The sequence below is a fragment of the Crocodylus porosus genome, unplaced genomic scaffold, assembly GCF_001723895.1.
Source record: "Crocodylus porosus isolate Cpor-Errol unplaced genomic scaffold, CroPor_comp1, whole genome shotgun sequence".
In the NCBI taxonomy this organism is placed as follows: domain Eukaryota; kingdom Metazoa; phylum Chordata; order Crocodylia; family Crocodylidae; genus Crocodylus; species Crocodylus porosus.
In genome coordinates, this window is record NW_017728915.1 from 31,004,122 (window position 1) to 31,027,390 (window position 23,269).

The window sequence follows — 23,269 nt, forward strand, 5'->3', positions numbered from 1 at the left end:
CCCATGGCTGACCTGCCCACCCCAGCTCCAGCCCTTTAAGAAGAAAAAAACCAACAAAAACCCCGGGACTCACCAGTTCCTGTAGCAGCCTCGGGGCTTTGGAGGGCTCATGCACAGCTCCCCACATGGTGCAGGACAGCGGAGATCACCCCCCCTGCCCAGCAGCACCCAGTGAGCTGGGGCTTTTTTTTTTTTTTAAGTGCCAGGAGCTGGGGCAGGTGGGGCAGCCATTGCCCAGGCTTGGAGAGCAGATGGGGGGTGGGCCCGGCCTGCATGATTCAGAGATTCGACTGAATCGATTCGGGATAGTGATTCAAATCTCCAACTCAGTATGGCTGAACTGACTGAATCCGAATACAAAGCAAACACTAGCCGCTTTGCACAGGTCTACTACCTGAATACCCAGTAACTACATTTACCGCACAGCAGCACCAGCGCATGTTTTTTTTCTATGATCGTTACTGCACAGTAGCTCAATAACACTGTGTAGTAGTTTATTAGTACCGTTGTTGACCGGCACACTACTGGTACCATGTAGTAAGCATCTCATCCCATTGGTTGGTTAGAACATAAAAACATTGTTTTGTTTTATTGTATTCTATAATGTTAGTCAATTTGGGTGGAATGGCAGATCATCTGAGGCTACTAAAAGTCCTAACAACTCTCAGAAGATCCTTTAGAAACCTGTAGTTGTTTCTGGTGACCAAAGTGTCTCTTCATTGTTGCTAATCCACTACGGAAAAACATCTTTTTGTACTTACTTCTTGCCAGTGTTAGGCCTGATTTCCAAGACTAGGTAAATGCCATGTTGAACCCATATTATTATCCTTTCTTAGATGAATCTTGTTCTAAATAAGCAGAAGAAACCACTGACAACTTCCTTAAATTGAAACCGGATGACCTTAAATTACCTATGCCTGAATCTCAGACAAATGTAAGAGGACTGAGCATTCAACTGCATTAAAAAAAGTAATTCCAGTATGTCTCCACTTAAGATGACACATTGTATTACCAAAACCAGATGTTAAAAAGCCTACTATTAATTCCTGACCCCAGATTATCATTTAACTATCACATTTCTACCACTTTAAGTCTTGTCTATTTTTTTTTTCGTCTATTCTGAAACTGGCCATTTTGGGAGTTGCATTCTGAATCCACAGAAATACGTGCTTGTGTCATCTAAGTTTTCATTGGCTTCTGTAAACCCACAATCAGCAAACTATAAATAATGTGAACTGTAACTACAGAGCTCTGCACTGCTTCCAAGAAGCACTGACATCTGGGATAACTGTTGTGCTTTAATGCCTGTAAGTGATTTCTCTCATTGTACTGTATAGTAAAAAAAAAACCAACCCTCCAGTGAATTTTGCTTTCAAGCTTTACACTTTCAAGAGATGTCCTAATGAAATCCCACTGCTTCTGCACATTTCATTTCACATTTTTCTCTCAATTTCATTCTCTTCCACTGAAAACAGTTGGCCGCTGATGTTTGTATTTTTCTCACCGCAACCCAGCTAAATTATAGATTCTCTCTCTTTTGTCTTACTTGGTATGACTGTCCCCCATAATTATATATACTGGTTGTAATATTCCAATGTAAATATGAAAATCCCTACATCATGCTTTTCTTGTCTTTCACCAATCTTTCAATAGCATTTTAATGATACTGTAAAATTGATTATAAGATACTTGCTCAGTTGAACCCTTTGAATAATCAGGGACTCTACTGCATGTATGATGCATTTAATAGAAGCTTAAGATAAGGTTGCCTCTTGTCTGATGTGCCCAAGGAGGCAGTGAAGATCCTGAATATTACTGTGCAAGTCATGGGTCACAATGACCCATCCTATCAGAAGGTAGGTAGCGTGGAACAATGAACAAATGGAGCCATTAACTACTACGCTCCCCCCCTCCCCCCCCAGTGAATACTGTGCTCAGTATACCTGATCAAGATAAACAACGAACTATTGGAAATTGCTTTGCTTTGGGCGTAAGAGTTGGAGAGAGGGAGAAACCATAGGCTTAACTGTGAGAGGATGTGATTCCCGTTCCTTGACTTATTATAATTCCACAATCTGCCCTTTAGTGCTTTTGAATACCCTGATATCCCCTAGGAGGAAAAGGCATACAATATAGTAAAACAACATTCTGGGGGCCATTAAAAATCTTTAAAAGAAGAATTTTAATAAAGATGTATCCTATTTAATTCTCCTACCATCTCTTAAAACATGGTTCCAATTACCTTTTGGAGGATACCTGCATGCAAAGATTAAATAAACTCATTCTGTTCGGAGGATCATCCTGGAAGATGCAGTAGGTACACTAACAAAACGTGACAGACCTTCCCTCCTCCATGTGTCCATGCTAGTATTCAGTGCATGCATACATACATCAATTATGCGCCCCTATACAGGAGTTTAGTTACCCTTTTGCACCCTCCGTGGAAATATGTTCTAGCGAATGACAACTAAATACTGGCTGAACCTTGCGAGAAAATTGGTCTGAAATAAAATATTGCTTTTTTGAGGGAGACTTAAGTGTTGACTATATACAAGTTGACAACTGTAGGAAGACCTCATCCTGTACAGTCTTACATCATGGGAATATAGAGTTGCTGGGATGTCAAAAGGGTAAGTAGGACTTGGCTTCCAAATGTGTTGTTGAAATACCTCTTATAATTAGCTGTCTTAGCTATCTGTAGCTGAAACAGGATTTGCTTCATCCTTTTTACTGAAAACAGTAAATTGCCATATTATATTTTAGAAGTATGCATGGTTTCTGATCACAAAATCTGTGCTCATTTTTAATTTGGATCACCTTTTCAATGGCTTACAGCAATGGTTCTCAACCTTTTTTTAGACTCAAGGTTCCCCTTGTTAGACTCAAGGCACCCCTTGGGAAATGCCAGCTCTTAGTTTTTACTCGTCTACAGAAACATAATAGGGCAATTCTTCTGTTGCAAAAACTCAGAAAGGCCACAACAGGGCAGAACATTTTTTTCATTATGAATTCCTGTTTGAAATCTCTAGGTTTAACTTGTGAATCATGCACACCTACAGTTCTAATATTGTGATGTACCCCATATCACCCTTGAAAGGATCTCAAGATACTCCAGGGTGCTTCAACACCCTGGTTGAAAACTACTGGCTTAAGAATCAGTGATGGAGCCAAAATAGCATACCCTTTTTGGAGAGAAAACATTTCACATTTCTAAAGGAAACAGGCTGTTGAAACTGTGGAGGGTAAAAAGTGATATTAGCTACAATTCACAGATTATATAATTTGGGAAAACGCAGCATATTCGCTAACTTATTTCTCATTTAAAATCCCTAGTTGCCCATGATAGCAGTGTAGGTATTTCAATAAAAATATATGGGAAGTTTAAATAAGCCCTCATAGGAGCAATAGCCTCAAGTTAAATGTGAAATCTTTGTGGGGCTCTTTAGCATTATTTGATAGACTGAAAATAGACGTGTTGTTTGGCATTAAAACAAGACAGTGTTTTTAATCTATATATGTCAAGACTTTTACATGCTCAGCAATGAAGTAGGTCATCTTGTATGTCAATTCATAATTCATGCTTTAGTTTTGAGGCCTATAACAATATAGCTCAAATTACATTGCATTATGACAGATTAGATTTATAAGTGCACTTGCAGCTTTTCTATAAGGCTATTTTAGAAATGGGTTCAGTCTGGGAATCATATCTGCAATTTGTTACTTTTACACTACGCTATTCCTGTAAGCATTAACTCATGTGGAGAATGAAAGTGTTTGACCTGACAAAACAGAAGCTTTATAAAAACATATAAAATCAGGATAAAATGATCAACGAAAAAAATGCCTTTGGTCCCCAATTCAGCATTTCATCCATAAGCAAAGCACTTAAGAATATGTTTAAGCCCTATTGGCTTCAATAACACCTACAGACATATTTAAAATTTCTAAAAAGTGCTTAACTGCTTTGCTGACTTGGATCCATTAGAAATGAATCCTTTCTCCACTTCTTGGACAGTGCCAGTTTTCAATTTGTGAGAACTGGCTGCCTCCAAGATAGGGTGCAACGCTCAATGTTGCCTTCCATATGTACACTGCAGGCAAAGCAACACATTTGATAGTAATCTCAATTAAGCACTACTGGAAAGTGTGGGAAACAGCTGAAGTCTACAGGGGAAGGACTGCTGCTTCACTCTGAAAGTTAAGGATTCGTCAAAACACACCAGACAAGCTTAGAAAATCCAGGGATTTGCCAAAGATTTCCAGCAAAGCAGGTAAAATAATGTAGCCAGTAGTAACTAGGGCCTCTGTAATTATCATCAACTAGCAAAGGGCCTTCAGGTGTTCTGAGGCACATTAAAGGAAATTCTGGTAAAAGCAACCTGAAGAGGAAAGGGATTTATTTTACCCAGAACAAACGTGCGTATACTTGGCTCCAATTCTATAACCAAACCAAACGAAAGGCAATATACACACCAAATTTCTTTCCAATTACATTCAGTTCTATCCCAGGACACATGATGAAGAGAACAGGTGACAGATATTTTACTCCAAAATATGTTTTCTTTCACCTTTCTTCTTTATAGCATTAGCTATAACACAGCATCAATAAAAATGATGTATGTATCAACATGTGGTAGATATATGCACACTTAGACAACTGATTACCTAATCTGCATGCACAAATGTCACACATGCATAGAGTTTCAGAGGCAATATTTGAACATGTGTTTAACCATGATGATTCATTTTGACATGCGTATCACTCAATTTGACTGTGTAGTATTTGTAGGATGAACTTAACTCCATTACCATGGTGTGCCAGCTGAAAAATAATGTTGCGTGGGGCACTCTAGACTTTTTTTTCTTTTCATAAACCTCGTGGCAATTTGCTAAGCCCCAGACCTTGATAAACTGGTGAAAGGCCTTTCAATCTAGCATGACTACACAATTAAGTCTGAATAGTACCATGACTCATGCTATTCTTTAATCTGTCTGAGAGCTACCGCACTGAACTAAAGCTGTCGTTGCTAATTCTGTAATAGACATCAATGATAGAATAAACAGAAGAAAGCTTACTTCAAAGACTAGTGTCTCATTAGTCGGCCCTGCCGCATATAGACTCTCTGGATGGTTAAAAGAGCGTTGATAATCAAAAGTTGTCCCAGCAAACAAAAACTTTCCTGGCCAGTCAATTGTCCAGTCCCCTGTGAGATAATACTTCTTATTTAGGTTGCGCACTGCAAGGTAGCTGGTGGAGATTTGCATTTCCTGGATTTCAATACTATGTGCTCCGGCTGGAACAGTGACTACTGGATAATAGTCTAAAATTGAAAGAATAAAATAATAATTTTGTAGCAGTCATTAAAAAAGGACCTTACTCTAACTAAACCTGGAATCTCAAAGGCATTACATAGAAAGCAGACTTGATCCACCAAAGTGGTTGCTTCAGTTTTAAGATGGCAGACTTTAAAGGATCTACACCTGCTTAGGACTGGAGCAACCTAAGGATCAATCGGTTCTTTTTTTCTCTTTGACTTCAGACTGATGAAGTACAAGTTCTTTCATGTTAATACATATCAGAACAGTCTATCTAAATGGTTCTCCCATGCCTTTTCAGTATTTCCTATACAAGTGGTAAAAGGTGATATTTAAAGCACAACACCAGCATGCTTTGGACATGAAATAAACCCAGGCACAAAAAACTTGTCCTGAAGTCTTAAATGCTACTCAGTCTCTCCTGGTAAAGAGATTTGCCTTGTCATCTAATATTTTCCCAACATACCATTTTAATTCTATATGTCTACAGCACAGCTACTCATGTGTCCTATACAACTAGGATTTGAGAGCCTCAAAATAGTTAAGTGTTTATCCTCACAATACTTTGGTGTGATAAGAAAATGCCATTATCTCCATTTTACAGCATGACAGGTGGGGGCCCAGAGGGCATTCATCTGAAGGGGCACATTCATTAATACACCATAGTTACTGAGCTTTCAGTTTAGTATTTGAGTAACCAAGTACTAAATCAATGTGCAGTAACTCGTGCTACTGCACAGTAGCACCAGCGCATGGGTTTTTAGTGATGCTAACTGTGCAGTAGCCTAATATTACTGCTCAGTAGTGTATTAGCACAGTTTTTCCTTGGCACACTACTGCACAGTATTAGGCTACTGCACAGTTAGCGTCTTGTGTAGATATGCCCAGAATAAATGATTGGCTTGAGGATCACACATAGTCTATGGCAGAGGAGGGAAGTGAAGCTGGATCTCCTAAACCCCAGATCTATGGCCTAATCCCTGAGCCATTCGTTCAAGTTCTAAAGGAGCTATCTCACCAAATGCACAAAAAATCCTGCATGCTCATCATTAGCCTGTGATCATTTTTCACAATCCACTAAAGCTGGTTAGAGAGAGACTTTTTCTCACCTGTGCCATCAAAGGCTTTCACAGTTGTTTTTATTTTAAAAAAAACAATCAAGCAAAAATTATTCAAATGGAAAAACAGGTGAGGAAAGTCTATTAAGAAATGGCAGGCATTCTTGCAACTTAGCTAACTAAGACTGATGTTCACAGTTTTTACTGTTACCAAGAAACAGGAGAAATATGAACTCTCCTCTCACTCTCTTGGTGAGTTTCAGTTCACATCTGGACCCTTAGCCCCTGCCTTAATGAGCAAATAGTTGTGCACATTGAACAGGGATAAAGCAGAGCAATGAGTTGATGATCACGTGGGAACAGCGTTCCTTACCATTAGCTTTGTGTTGGATCAAGTATTGGCCTTTAAAAAACTTGCATGTTGAATTATCTCCTTTGCAAACACCACAAGCATCCAATGCAGCTTTTGATCCAAGTCCATGATCACACCCAACTTGCTGTAACCAAAAGGCAGAAGTAAAGGGCTCAGGAATTTAAAGTAACAGCTGCATTTTGTATTAAGGACCCAGTCATTCACTTGAAAAAAAAGAAATCAGGATCAAAGGAAATTGTCTTACTTCACAAACTCCATCAATGCAAACGTCATATGCATTTGGGAAACATGGGGTTCCATCCTTCACTTTGCTGGACATTGCAAAGAAAAAATCAAAGTCTTCAGCTGTGCAGTACAGCTTACATCTATCTTCCTCTGAAAATATACAAAGACGTTAGCAGATACATAGCAGGGTGCAGAGTATTGATGTTATTCCATCCTACATCAGCAGTGACAATAAAAACCACTATAACTGAGTGATTTATCATGTATTTGAAATACCAAAGGAGTAGAAATGCAGCCAAATACAGTAGCTCATACTGTATTTGCCATTTTTAACTCTCACATGAATTTGAAATTCACAGAAGTATAATTAAAATCCAACAGCAGCCTAAAAACAGACATATGCCATTAGTTCTTCTGCTGATGTGGCCCCAGATTTCAGCACCTCTTGACCACCGTTTCAAGTTTCATTTTTTATTAAGAAAGATAAATTTGGGATTTGTAATATTTTCACTGATTTTTTTTTATTAAAAAATGAAAATACATAAGATAGCACAAATAATCATCTTAAGAGGAAGCTAGGACTAAAGCCAGCTTTCCCATTAAAAATATTTTTTTTTCCTAAATAGATTGGCATAGGTCTCTGTCAATCAACATTCTGCATCTCATATTATAATGTAAGGGGGACTTTACATGGGAGATTTCAGAGCTCTTATTATATTATTGTATTTTAATTATTCAAAAAACAAGAGACTAGTTAGACTCCCAAATCTATATTTAGGCTTTTAAACAAGTATAGAATCATAAAAAATAGGGTTGGAAGGGACCTCAAGAGGTCATCTAGTTGAACCCCCTGATCAAACCAGGACCACCCTCAACTAGATCATCCCAAAAAACAACTTGCTCTAGCTGGTTCTTGAAAACCTCCAAGGATGGAGATTCCACCTCTCTGGGTAACCTGTGGGTAACTGCTTTACTACTCTCCTTGTGAGAGAGTTTCTCCCAGTATCTACCTTAAACTTCCCATCATAGATTTCATAAATATTAGGGCTGGAAGGGACCTGGTGAGATCATCTGGTCCAGCCCCCTACCTGAGGGCAGAAAGTCAGCTGGGGTCAAAGGACCCTAGCAAGATAATCGTCCAAGCACATTTTGAACGTGTCCAGAGTAGGTGCTTGCCCCACTTCTGGGGAGTCTATTCCAGACTCTGCATACTCAGACAGTAAAGAACAGGCCTGTGCGAAAAGGGAACTATTCAATTCAAATCTGGATTCAGCCAATTCAGATGCCAGAGATTCAATTCGGAGATCCGAATTGTTTTTCCGAATTGATTCAGAAAAGATTTGGTGATTCAAAGATTTGGCCATAGAGTATAATGGGGAATCGATGAAATAACTATAACTTTGTTGTTTTTTGGCTGACCTGGATGAAACATGTGAGGGCAATAGCCTCTTCTGGGAGCATGAAGCCTGCCAAGTTTTGAGGTGATAGGTGCACGGGTTTCTGGGAAACTGCACCTCAAAGTCCTGAAAGCAAAACTCATGTCACATGTGTGTATTAAGCCACAGAAGAGTGAAAATTGCAGAGGTGGTAGTTCTTGCTGAGGCCACAAAGCCTTCCAAGTGTCAAGGAGATAGATGTAGGGGTGTCTGGGAAACTGCACCTCAAACTGCTGACAAGCAAAACTCATTACTTAGGTGACACTGTGTGTGTTAAGGCACAGCGAGGTGAAACTGCAGGGATGGTAGCCCCTGCTGAGGCCATGAAGCCTGCAAGCTTTCAAGGAGGGAGGTGCAGGAGTTTCTGGTAAACTAGACCTCTGCACTTTTACCTGCACTGCTGCATCCCTCACCCCCACCCAAGCCTGTCCCTCACCCCCTGATGCCTCCATTTCCATTTTCCCTGACTGGCTTTCTTGCTTGCATTGCATGCCAGGCCAGCCTCTGACTTCTTTACTGTTTCTTCCATCCAGGACCAGGAGACACACCGACTGCCGGTACTTCCCCAGCCTGACAAAGAGTTTTTCAACCCAAAAGCTTCCTAAGATATATTTTTCTAACAATTTCAGTTTTTTCATAATAAACATATAAACAGAAAATAAGCCATCACACACCATAAGTAACATATATCCAATACAACATCTTTACTTCTTATTGTCAATTCCTTTATAAAAAGAAAGGTTCTGTGACACTTCCGTCTGGATACCTTTGACGCTGCTGGTGCTACCGGTGCTGAGCCAGCTAAGTTATTTTGACCTGCCGTCATTTACAGTGGTAGACCAGGCCAAGGCTGTAGGGGAGAAGGAGGCCTCATGGGGGCACACTGCTGTGTTGTGCAGAGGCCCTAGCACCAGGAAGGGTGCACCTGAACACACCCACACAGTCCCACAAGCACCCATATTACAAGTTTTGGCTGCCTACAGCCAGAGGTGTAGGGCCCCAGAATCCAGACTGCTGCTGCACCGGTCTCCTTGAAATTTGGCAGGCTTTGTGCCTTCAGCAAGACCTGCCATCCCTACAGTTTTCACCCCACTGTAGCTTAACTCACACACACGTCAGAGTTTTGCTTTTCAGCACACTGAGGTGCAGTTTCCCAGAAACCCCAGCACCTATCACCTTGAAACATGGCAGCAGACGCTACCACTCCTGCAAGTTTAATCCTAATCAGCCAAAAAACAACCACATTATAGATATTGCATTGATTCCCCATTATATCCTATGATGGAATCACCGAATCTTTTCTGAATCTTTGCCAAATCAATTCAGAAGCTCCGAATCGATTGGGAAAGCCTAAAGCTTCTAGCAATTTCATTCAGATTCATAGATTTAGCCTCCAAATCTCCTGAATCATCTCCAAATCCAAATCATGATCCTAACCTTTGCTCAGCCCTAGTAAAGAAGTTCCTCCTTATGTCCAGTCTAAAATGGTCTTCCAGCAGTTTGTGACCACTGGACCTCATTTTCCCTGGGGGAGCCCTGGTGAACAGACATTTTCCCAGGTCCTGATGAACACCCATGATATACTTATAGGCTGCCATCAAGTCCCCACCAAGCCTATGCTCAGCCAAGCTGAAGAGTCCCATGCCTCTCCTCTCCTCACATGGCCTGCTCTCTTGACCTCTGATCATGTGTGTGGCTCTCCTCTGGACTGCAACTTGAGACCATTGCTCCTTGTTCTGGCATCAGCCACCACTGAGAATAGTACAGCTCCATCTTTTTTGTAACCACCCATCAGATGGTTGAAGGCTAGAATTAAAGTCCTTGGGGCTGGGAGTTCACAGCGATACCCTGTGGCTGTCAGGTCAAAGAGTCCCACAGCTGTGGACTCTGGGTCCTGGCAGCACCTCCACTACTGAGGTGAGTGGAGTGGCTGGATTCTAGCATCCAATTTTGGGGACTTTGTTTCCCAACCATATTGGTGCAGTGTACCCGTGTAGCTGGGAGCCTCCCCGCAGGGGCAGACTCAGTTACACATGCAAATTAAAGCTCTATAGCAACCAGCTATAAAGTTGTTATACATTTTTAGCAACAACTTTATAGCTGGTTGTATCTTTTATGGCACTATTATTAATTTACACATATAGTATGTGCAGTTAAACTGGTAATTGCATGATACAGGTAATGTAGAGAGGGCTTTAGAAAAAGAGGGATTTTTTTTTTTTAAAGTTTCTAAATGGTTTTTAGAAAGTAAGCTCCAGGTATTTTCCACAGTGTTGCTTGTACATTACTCCAACACTTCTGAAAAATCTCCTTTAGTTCCAATTTGAGTCTTTAATGACGGTCAACTGATAGCCAGTGATATCAATCGCAATGATATGCGCAATGATAATCAATGTTAAATAAGAACCAACACTTTGAGATGCTCATGAAGATGCAACTGGCATTATCACCTGATATGAGAACTACTCCAATTAGATATTTTTTCTTTAGTTTTACACACAGGTCTTACCCACAATGAATGACTATTTCAGAACATGGGTTTATAAGTATTAATCCAGGTATTTCTAATATTTCTATAGAAACAAAGAAAGCTTAAATCTGTGCATTCCTAACAAATTAGAACTATCCACTAAAGGATATTTCATCCAGACACAAACACTGTCATTTTTAATATATTTTAAATACCTGGAATCATATATTTACACACACACACACACACACACATACACACACGCGCACACACACAAATATAGACTCAGAGTACTTGAAAGCAGTCGTGGTCATTTTAGACAAAAACAGTTACAATATGACATTTACCAGCCACTTTTATTTGATAAATTGTAAATATCCACTGTATCAGTTGTAAATATCCACTGTGTCTGCAAGCTGCAGAGAAATATTGGTCACTAGTAACTGTACAATAAGAATTCCAGGTATTTACAATATCAAGCCACCTACAGGAAGAATACCCTTACCCTTAAGGCAAGGAGATAAAATATTTATTGAGACATAAGTCTTATGAAGCCTCAGCAACAACTGATATATTTATAAAATTTATGCAGCATTTTTATTTTATTTTCTCTCCATTTCTCATGGGACTACATCAGTAGGAAAATCAAAAGGTCTTATTTACTGTTACATTTAGAAATCTGAGAACATTCTTGCACTGTCATAGAAGCTAGTATGACCCACATTCAGGAATTAATAGGAAAAATGTTTGTTTGTTTTTTAACACACAAACATATACGGTATAAAATAAAACTAAGAAGTAGCAATGGTAATGGAGCACAAACATAGGGAATGGAATTCACAGTCCAAACCAGTTTCTCTGCCTGTTCCTGAATATAATGTCACACTGAAAGTCAAATGAAGCCCTTCTAGGAAGTAATTATAAACCCACAGAAACCCCCTTAATTTCTACTTGCTCACACCATGGCTGCAGTCAGCCCAAAGAGTAGTGATGAACTCAAGCTAACTAGTCTGCTTTATTTAAGTTATTTTGTCAACCAGAACAAATTACCTTCGACTTTAGTATAGGGCTTCCATTTGTAGTACCATCCACGGAAAGGCTTGCTGTTATATTCTGCACACTGCTGTGCCCGGAAGTCCAGCCTATTAGGTGGGCATAGCTGAATATTGCAAAGCTGATAAATACGGCTGGAACCCTGACAGAACTTGCCACCATACTGTGGCCTATGAAGAAAAGAGAAAGGGTCTTTGCAAAACTGAACATGAATGGGATTGACAACTGCGACATATATTAAACACCGGTAAACACATAAGTGTCATTGTACTGAATATTGAACTTAATAAGGAAGACTTGCTGACTTGAAATCACTAGTTACCTATATGTGAGCTCAGAGGTGTGGGGGAGAGGGCTTTTAATTAAAGTCGTTCCCAGGCAGCCACTCTAATTAAAACAGTTCGCTGTCATGTGTATTAAGCCCTGCTTGCATTTCAAAATGACTGTGGGAGCATTTTAACTAAAGCTCATTCAACAAGGTTCAGTTAAAACTCCCCCATGCTCATTTTGAAATGTGACAGGGCTTAATAGATGTGTGATAATGAGGCCACTTGTCCATGTTCTAATTAGAATGTGAACAAACATGTCTATAGGCGGCCAGTCCGAAAAGATTCATAATGTTAGGGGCTGGAAGGGACCTCACGAGATCATCAGGTCCAGGGACATTTTAATAGTCCTAAGACCAACCTAAATAGTCAACAAGTACCACCCATTTGTATTATTTTATATTAATTTAAATATGCACCCTGGTAGAGAGCAATCATGTTTTCATTGAATTAAACTCTTGCCTAACAGGATATTTTTATTTGCATATATTATCAGGTTGGTAAACAGAGTTGTACATCTCACTGTGACTGACCTGAGGAAGTAAACAATATAAATAAATTGACAAGTTATATGGCACTTTTCAGTCTACTGTGATCCAAGAGGGTTCATGTTTGCAAAAATATTATAAAAGTAGGTAATAAAGGAAGAACTTGAAGATAACATTAAACTGGTAAGATATTAATAGAATGAACAATTGTTCAGTATCGTTAAAACCAAAATATGCACTTTTAAGTAGCTGTATAAGCTAAACTTCTAGAAAATAACAAAGGACTGTGAATAGGAAAGCACTTACATTAATTTTTAACTTTCAATATTCATTGGGCTTTAATTGTGTGCTAAGATGCTTTCCTGAATTTAGGCTAGTTTGAAGACAAGCATCCGTAAGCCAGAATGGTAAGAACTGGTTGCATTATTCCACCTACTGCTTGATCCTTGTAGGAAAAAAAGATGTAAATTCTGCACCTGCATACACTTTTATCAAGGCTTTTAAAATGACAGGGAAAATACATGCTTGGAACACATGCTATGATCTTTCAATGGATGCCTTTGCCGCATTACGTCTACCTTGAAGAAAAGTATTTTCAGAATAATTTATAGGGTGTAGTACTTGCACTGTTCCTTCCTGGTAAGAATAATGGGAGTTATTTGTTTAAATCCCTATACAGTGGCTGTGTCTATACATGCACTTTAATGTGCAGTAACCTATTTTACTATTGCACATACACTAATGCGCAGTAAACTAGGCTACTGCCTATTAAGTATCACTACAAAAGCATTCACTTTCTCTACTGTGCACTAGAGAGCCTAATGCACATCTATTTAGTACCTCACATTAGAGGTACTAAATTTAATGCACAATAGCAAAAGCAGATTAATGAACGTGTAAATGCACCCAGTGGACATGTTTACGCAAGATGCTACGTAGTATCATCAGGCACAAACCATGCCAATACTACTGTGTAGTGGCAATGAGCTGCTGCACAGTAGCTTGCTGCTACTACACAGCAGCATCAGAAACGACGTGTGCAGTGCTGGGACTGTGCAGTAACGGCAGTTACTACACAGTCATTTAGTACTTGCTTAAGCAGCAACAACTGCACAGTCCAGCGCACATATAGATGCACCCGGTATGTTATAAATGTACCTTATCCAGGATACCTTGTAACTTAATGTATTCTGATTAATCCACTGCATAGTGATGTAATGAAGACAACTCTCTGAATTCAGGTACATTTGATTTTTTACTTTTTCATGCTACATTCATGTTTCTCATTCTAATTCTCATGCATTTATAAAACATGTTGGGCCCTGTCTTGGAAAAGCATTGAAGTTTTGAAGGTATACAATGGCTGACTTTTTCAGAAGTCTTTAATGAATACTGGAATATTCTCCCAAAGTTAGGGAAACCCATATGTTAATCACTTTAAAACTGGACAAAGCGCTAGGGAAATAAGCTATAGGGAGCAACTTTGTATTCACCTCACCTGCTGACGGTCTAGAATTGCTACCACCTATCCTAACATTAGGCCCAACAGTGAAGATCTTACTCAAACAACCCTCCTACAATGACCAGTGACCATTTAATTACTCAAATGTATTTTTTAGCTCCGGATGGATGCATATTTAAATAGATATCCAGGTTTATCTTGACTAATTGTAATCAATGGGAATTTTGCCTAAGTAAAGGCAACAAAAATGACTGGGGCCATGCTCATTCTATACAGAGAGCTTCCTTTACAGCTTTGTTATATTTATGATTTCTTTAACCTCCTTCTGCCTTAAAGGGTAAGTCTCTTCCTATGTAAGCAAAACAAACACAAAAAAACCCAATATATTTCTCAAGTAAAAGTTATCAAATAAGAAAAGTGATAGAATCATGCAGGCCTTGATTATGTCTTAAATAACAGCCTCAGCCTTGCATTTGAGGGTGGTGTAAAACTTCATCAACCTGGAGACGCACTGAAAGAGGTGCCCTTGTTCCTCATTTGGGCTGCAACCATTAAATGTGTCATGTACATCTCCCTCCCCACCCCTTCTACTGACATTACATGCAATTACCTTGCATAGGAGTGACATGAGCACATGCCAATGTGTGTTCATCTCCTAATATCAAACAGTGGACAAAGGAAGGGGGAGGAAAAACTCATAATGAGTTTTGGAAAAGAACTATTAAAAACGTACTCCAGGGGAAAATGCATCAACCACCTCAAATAGTCCAAGTGAAAGAATATAAACAGATTAACTAAGAAATAACTCAATGACTGATAATTAAAATGCCATTAGGGTAGCTTGAATGCATTCACTTTTCTGCAATACTCAGAGTACACTCAGCAACTCCTATAAGCATCCTAGTGGTGTATGTACGTGTATATGTACATGTGTGTAAGTAGGCAAACCTTCCATTATTTTTGTAGCAGTCAAATGATCTGTCAAGGCTTATATTTGCCAAAAATGGCTATGAGTTGGCAAGATTTTTCTAGACTTGGTACATCAGGTTAAGCAGCAGTTAAAAGAAAGTGAGATGGCTATGCATTGGAATGTAATAGAGACATGGAATACACAATTATTTGGTCATCCTTCTGAAAGGGGACGGTATTCAAAACATCACAATTAGCAAGAGGAACTAGATTGGTTTTGGGGATAATTGTGTGCACTCAGCTCAGGCCATGCTAATTATAGCACTACAAACTAAGAATACTGTTTTCTATGGGAATACAATGGTCTACAGATGCGCTTTCACAGGTTTTCTTTAATTAATATTTTGATGGTGTCATTATTTTAAATTCACAGTGCTTCTGATTTTTCATTTAGACACTGTATACAAAATATGAAATATGAAAATAGATGTGTTGAAGCAATTTTATTGTTTTCATTTTTTGATTACATACATGCCTAAGGCTATATTCTAATATTTTAGTGAACAATGCGCTATTATGAAATACGTGGGATGCAATCCCACAGATACAACCCAGGTATGAACATAAATCTCTTGGGCCCTATTCAGGTTCTTTACCAGCTGAGCTATTAAATTATGTAATCTACTTCTTTCTCAGAAAAATATCTTGATTGTAAAATGTTGTGATGTATGAAAACCAGATCCGTGAAATTACACTGTGACAATTTATAGAAATGACAATTTTAGCAAATCTGCATAGCTCGGTGGACTACAGAGGACCTCAGTAGTTGTTTAGTAGTGAAAGTTCATCTGTAATCCAAATGGGCATTTCAAAGGACTCTAGGGCAGGACCATGGTGCCTGTCTCTTATGAGGATCAGTAGAAAGGGAACTGAACTGGATGGGTACTGGGTACAGCAGAAGCTCATATGAGCATAGATAACGTTTTTCACTAGTAGCACCCTAAAGATATACTCCTTGTCCTTGTTTGAGCTTCTAAATGAATGGTGTAATATTTGCATTTCTTGTACACCCAGTAGTCAGTCCCCTGTTGAAATCCACAGGGAACGAGTGATTTGGAAAAATCAACTCATATATGTAGGAGCCCTCTTCTAGGAACTTAAACCAGCCTTCAGCAGCATGCTGAAGTCCTTCAAAGAGTCCTCTGAGCATGGGCTAGCTTCACCCTATTTTAGCTGACCATCTTAGTTTCATCTGAGCCCTTTCACCAATCAACGTGTGGGGGACACAAACATTAAGATCCTACAAAAATGTTAGGTTTAAATTTCATATTTCAAGAATTTAAATGTTAATTCAAATATATTGTGTGGGCACGTAGACATGTACATCCAAGGAAATACAGTAAAACTTTTCCTCTAAGAGTTTCCATGTTGCTAAATTAGATAAGACTTTCTTTTCCAAGGCATTCACATTTATTTACAGGTGTTATTGTCTGAAATGCACCTGGAAATATATTTCTCCGTCCTGATGCAACATATTCTGTAGAAATTGCTCTTTGTAGCATTGACATTTCATCTGCTGAATGCTTGATAGAGATTTAATTCAAATGGGGATTTACAATGACTCCTTTCTGCTCTAACAGAATTATCATTAGCATTGTACATTAAACTATGTGGGAAAGGAGCTGATAACCCTACTCTGCTCAACTAAAACAGTACTTGAAACTACTTCTATACCTCTGAGTAATCTTTTCTTTATGTGTACAGTTGTCAGTTAAAGATATATGTATACTAGAAAGTATGCATTAAAAGAATTACAAAGTCAAGCTAATGTAAAACTAGAGTTGATCAAAAATGAACCAAAAAAGTGTACCTTTTTGAGTCCAGACATTGCTAAATGTTTTGATGAATTCTATATTAAATCCATGCAGACTTGATCTACAGCCCATAATCTCAGTCTTTCCACATCTCAGTGGGCTTTAATCAAGCCCTTTCTTCCTAAATATAAAAACACCCTCTATATTTCAGAGCCCTTCGTTTTGCTGATTTATAATAGATTACTCAGGGTATCTTGTGGCGCTCTCTGGGAGTATATTAAGTTCCTGTAAAATTTAGTCTTTCCCCTTTTTGTTATACTGTAATAGCAGAAATAAAAATAATACCTTTTCAGATCAATGTCTTACTTTGGGTTATTGCAGTGTCTCTCTCGATATGTTACTCCACCTCCACAGGTCCGAGAACACTCTGACCACTCAGACCAAGCAGACCACTGGCCATTAATAGGCTTGGGTCCATGATCTCCATATTTGACACACTGACCTCTTCGACACCACTGTCAAAAGAATGTCAACAATTGTCCCATCACATGTCCTGTGGTACCTGCTAGACTGTTGAGAAGACCTAGATGCCAGTCCTGCAAACTCCTGTGAAAGTACTTAACTTCTAAAGTTTTTCGTTCTGTTCAACAAAATCGGACAATTGCAGAAGTGGCAGTAGAGGGAGGTCCTGGTAAGTAAAAGATAAACACGAGCAATGTCCCAATTAAGGCCCTGACATTTGTCCATGCCTTAAATCTTGGAGGACCAAGTTGCCTCAGTTTTAAACCCCACTCCAGATATACCAGGCCTGATTTTCAGAAATGCTGAGCACTAAAAATTCCAGATCAAGTTAAGACATCCTCTTGGTGCCCAGCATCCCTAAATCAAGTCTGTAGCATTTAAAACTGAGGATTTAAATAGGTTTCTTCTCTATTAATTTACTCATATTGTAATGAGAGGGAAGGCAAAATGGAGAAAAAATACTCCCACGTGGCAAAAGCACATATCAAGGTCTTGGAAATTAAAACAGTATATTTTATAAGTAACATGTTACAGTAAAATAAGATATTCAAAATTGAATTGGATGTCCCAATTGTAGCCACTATAGTTTTTCACGTGTATTTAGAGAGTTATAGTAAGGCAAATGATCCTGTCCTTGGGTGGTCTTTCCGCACCGTGATCAATAAAAATAATACAGACATGCAAAGACACCTAGCATGTTCATTCCAGGAATAAGCAACACTCAAATAGGAGCAGCTTATGCTTCCTCTGAATTTGCCAACTTTTTCTAACACCTGAAATCAGTGGATTTTCCCAGTGACTTTAGTGGGAGCTGAATCCACTTTGTTTTCATTTATTTTGGAGTAGCGTCACTCCACAAATTAAATGACTCACCATACTTATGCCACAAGCTGTCCCTTCTGCTGCAGGCATGAACTTTGTCTCACATCTGTGACCTACTTTATGACACCAAAGTGATTTGCATATATCCTGGAAAAAAAATAGAGAATTTCCCTATTATTACCTGATACCTAGAAAAGTATTAATGACTCTGCTATTGCCTTTCCTAGTGCAAAAGTCCTGTAAAACCAATCATTTCCTGAATAAAGATGTTCTAGACCCAAGCTTCACGGTATAGTTACACATGCTGGTCGACTGTCCTCAGGATTGCTACCTTGTTTTTCCTATTTGATTTCCTTTGCATTTGTTTTAATGTCTTTTGAAAGTGAGATTATAAAAGAACTAAACAGCTCCTACAACATCAAGGACTGAATAGGAAACAGGCTACTGAGAGTCTAAGACTGTGGAGGGCCTCCATTTGCTGAAACACACATATTACATTTGGAATGACAGCCTCATCCTTGCACTGTTTTGTCCTACTTCTTAGTTTATTAGCTGTGAAATAAAAATAATTGTCATTGCCTAGTAAAATCCTGGTTAGTGTGAAAGAAGTCAACATACATAGTAGTAGTAATTGAAACAAAAACACTTGTATTCAGAATCGGTACAGTGTTCTTGAAAGAACAGCTTTCCAGGAAGTCAATGGGGCGGGTATTGCTCACTCTATGTAACTACATCCTACATCAAAAAGTGAAGGACATCAAAATACATTATCTTTGCTCTGAAGTAATCCTTCAGTGCAGGGTTAGATTGTTCCAAGCCTTTGTGCAAGTACATAAGGGTAAAAGAAGCCACAAGAGCTCTTCCCTCTCTTTCACCCACTGGACAGGGTCTGATCAAAACTGCAATGCTTCCTAGTTTTGCTGAGGCTGATAGTCATTTCAACCTGGCAGAGGAGAGAGGAGTGCCTAGCAGAATCTGAGCGGATAGTACAGCTTGTGCAGTGGAAAGTACAGTGCATCTGTACTGAATATAGTATATACTGAATATAGTTCCTGGTCAGTTTTTTCATCTCAGAAGCACAGTCCTTTTATGACATTCCCCCAGCAGAGGCAGAGTGCCAAGCAACGTAAAGGTGAGAACTACTCCAGATCCCAAAGTTCATTGTACTACTTGGTCTAACTCCTAGTGCACTGCAGTTGTCTAATGTAAGTTGTCATATTGTGATAAAGATATTAATAGGTACCTTCACAAAACTGAGGTTGCACAGTTTTGCTTTCGTTCCAAATTGCCATTTGCACTGGGTATCAGCATCATAGATCTGCCCTGGCAGTTTATCAGGGTATTTATACTGTCCTGTTTGCTTAGGTTCATCAATCAGGCAAGCAGCTTGAGCTGTACTATAATGAGAATGTATATTTATTAATCAGGATGTTGATCTTTCTATCAAAATATTTTCTTTGCTACAGAATAGCAAAAACACATGGTTTTGTACAGCATACCTTTAACTAGCTTTATAGGCATGCCCTGGAATGAGATATCTGCTGCACGAGCCAAAAGCCCTTGGTTTCTTGTCGGTAGCCTGACCTGCAAAATCTTAGGAAGCAAGAACCCAGGCTCTGGGATTATTGGGCAAACAGAAATGAACTGTATTCATTGCTTTCTCTCTTCCTTATTGGAGTGTAACCAAGTACAAGGAGATCTGGTCTGTTCCTTTCCCCTAGACTACGCTTCCCAGAAGCAGGATAGAAGAACTTATGCAGAATCAGCATGTCTTATTTCTGTATTTGTTTTATGTGGAAAGATAAACAGGCCACTGATTTATAGCTGAGACCAGTAAGTGGGGCACATCTTAAGACCAAAATGTCATGTCATGGTTCATCATGATCCCTCATTTTATGCTTAGGTTCATGTGTGTGAAAGTTCAGTCAATCTAAGATGAGCCTTCCATCTGTTTGTCTCTTGCCCGATGCCAAATATTTGAACACTCCTCACTGGCTTAGTAATTTTCTCATGTGCTTACAGCGACATGGAGCATGGTAGCAGACAAGAATCACCCAAAACTTCTCTATCTTGTTCTCTGCTCTGGTACGATAATTTGCTCTGCAAGTATTCACTTATATAGTTACGGTAAATAATGCATATTAATGGCATTATGGGGCTGACATCATAAAAGTGCAAGTATATGTTGAAGACATTGAAATTCTGATGGCACTACATAGGCTGCTTTTTAACAGCATCCTTAGTTTGTACCAACATCTTAGGGGAAATAATAAGATACCATGTTTCCCAGCAACTATATAAGGGAATATCAAATGTGCTTGTTCATGGCATGGACTAGAACAGGAGAGTATTCATTTATATTTTATTTGAAATTGTTTGATACACTGACTACCTCCTTTTGTGCCCTCTTCCCACTAATATTCTTTTAAAAAGTAGACACTGAGGATAATATCTGTGAGGAAAATTGCAATTCAGGTGAATACTATGGTACATTGATGGAGGCTGACGAAATCCAGCACAAAGACCTGTATATAGCACCATTTACAACCCTCAGAAGTCCAAGATTTGGGGTTCAGTCAAGAGGGCACACCAGAAAACCATTTCTAGGAGTTATCGCTGACCTACCTGAGAAATTTGTTGAGGTACTGCCTGCTGCATACAGACCAAGAAAAGACTCCATTGTTTCCTGTGAGCGTGGGTGACATGATATTCCCTTCAGCTTTTCTACAGGGATTCCCTTCTCCATCGTGAATCATACCAAAGCTGAAACAAAAACCATAAATGACACAGCTAGCTAAAATCAAAACACATCAGAAAGAAGAGACAGCTTTCTGGAGAAATGCACTGCTGTTTTATGGCAGTAACTCTATAAACAAAAGCTCCACAAAGGGATGAGACCACAGGCAAGCTTGAAACAAGCCCCGCTTCATAGTAAGTGCCCTTCTTTGGTCATTTAATACACTGAGCATAGAGATGAATTGCAAGGGAGACCTAGTTTGGTGAGAGACAGGGTCTCTAAATCATAAGGCAAAGCTAGGTTGCAAGTACACGAGCACTAGAGGCTTGACCAACTTGGCGTGTTTTATAAGATTATCTTTCCCTCAGTTTTCCTGCCTGTTGCATCATGTATTGCTAAGAAAACCGTTACCATCCATTTGGTGCCCCATGTGAAATAAGTTGGTGGGCTCATTGCAGTGGCAGAGTACTTTTCTCCTCAAATTAAACAAGACCAGTAAACACAGAGGTACTTATTCACAGTTATCACAGCAGTAGCCAAGAATTGGCCTTTCTCTTCATTAGCAATAGCCCCTCCAGGAAAGAAATGCTAGGGACGTGTGTCACCTACCCTGGAGGTTTTCAAGAGGAGACTGGACAGTCACCTCGCTGGGGTCACTTGACCCCAGTTGTCTTCCTGTCTAGAGCGGGGGGGCTGGACCCGATGATCTGCGGGGTCCCTTCTGGCCCCTAACATCTATGAATCTATGGAAAAATACTACCATGCCACTGTCTCACTGTACAGACTGGGTATGTTTTGTGGGTATAAATAGACCCATATCTTGCAGTACCCTGACCCAATGGGCAAATTATAAGCATGCGCACTCCAAAGAACAGTTCTTTGCCTTCGTGATGGTAGTTACTTTACTGTTATACGCAGGTGTCTTTCATGACTTACTTTTTATATAATTATTTTTATCAAAGACTGTTTACAGTAGCAAAATGAAACAATTCCTCCATTGTAATTATGGCCAGATTAGAGGACTGTTCAGCTGTATCATAACGCTGAACTCACTGAAGTCAATGGGAATGTTCAAATCCTATTTCTCCTCATGTGTATATATATTGTTCTTCCTTCCTTCCATACGTTGCTTCTCTTCAGCACCTGCTAGGGATTTGGGATGGGAATTGTCATATGCTCAGAGTACTTAGCATATTGTGGGTAAAACTGGAGCACAGATGATGATGTGTGATACAATTAATAATACGATCTAATTAGTCCTGCTGCCCATGCTCCCTGTTCTCATCACAACTCGGCACCATTTGTCTCAAACGTTGAGAATCAAAACCATTTCCACTGCATCGTGCATTACGACACCATCTGCATTCTAAATTACAACCGGATTTCCATTCTGTGTCACTGGGAGGGAGGCATTCGTGCCACACTTTTTGGTTTAGAAGCGTTTTCATTTCTGTCATTGTAAATAATACCCCCTCGTGGCTGAATGATTTTTCATACAGTAATTCATCAACACAGGGAACTTTTCATTAATGGATTACCAGTGACGATCAAGCCTGTCTGACTACATGACAGCATAGTCTCCTCCCTAATTATTTCAAGCAGATTAATCTAGCTTTATACTCTTTAGCCTTCTGAATGTTCTTAGTACCATGAAAATAAAGATCAGCTAACCTCAATGATGGGTGGCACTTGGGCATGACCCATTAAAATGTCACAAAGAAGATTATTATCTCTCTCTTTGATGTCAGTATACAAGGCCGATGAAGCTTTCATGACGTTAGCATTGCTTCTAGCTTTATAATTTGGAATAGAGCAGCAGTACCTTACTATACTCCCAGCCCACTGCATATGCTAAGCCACATACATACCTGGCATAGGCAGATAATTTCTAATGTGAGTGCTAGTGATGAATTTAAACCTTCCTCTAAATTATAACTGCCCGGGATAAATACACCTATACTTGAATGCAATCTTGGCCACAATGAATTAAGTGCCATTAACTTCCAGAAGACAGGATTGTATAGCTCATGGAATTTTCAACAGGTTTTTAACTTGTATGTCTGTGAAAAATAATTGTATTTATAAAGAATCTTCTTCCTCCCACACTAATTTGGTAGTGCTTGTGAGTGGCGTTCCAAAAACACATTCAAACTATAGACCATCAGGCTACACAGATAGTGGCTAAATACAGACAGTCAAAAAGCCCAAGACTGAATCAATTCAATCTTTGCAGGTTAATCTAAGCTGTGGAGGTTGAG

At 39.3% G+C, this 23,269-nt stretch overlaps 1 protein-coding gene across 1 annotated transcript in view; it reads right to left on the minus strand.

Moving 5' to 3' along the window:
• Positions 1–23,269, minus strand: part of ADAMTS18 (ADAM metallopeptidase with thrombospondin type 1 motif 18) — a 161,972-nt gene that overhangs the window by 30,787 nt on the left and 107,916 nt on the right. The window contains exons 8-15 of the mRNA XM_019535437.1: positions 20,900–21,037; positions 19,518–19,671; positions 18,326–18,421; positions 17,297–17,445; positions 11,929–12,101; positions 6,992–7,122; positions 6,748–6,871; positions 4,987–5,321 (exon numbers count right to left, since the gene is read on the minus strand). Coding sequence (XP_019390982.1) covers positions 4,987–5,321; positions 6,748–6,871; positions 6,992–7,122; positions 11,929–12,101; positions 17,297–17,445; positions 18,326–18,421; positions 19,518–19,671; positions 20,900–21,037 — 1,300 coding nt within the window. The remainder of the gene's footprint in view (positions 1–4,986; positions 5,322–6,747; positions 6,872–6,991; positions 7,123–11,928; positions 12,102–17,296; positions 17,446–18,325; positions 18,422–19,517; positions 19,672–20,899; positions 21,038–23,269) is intronic.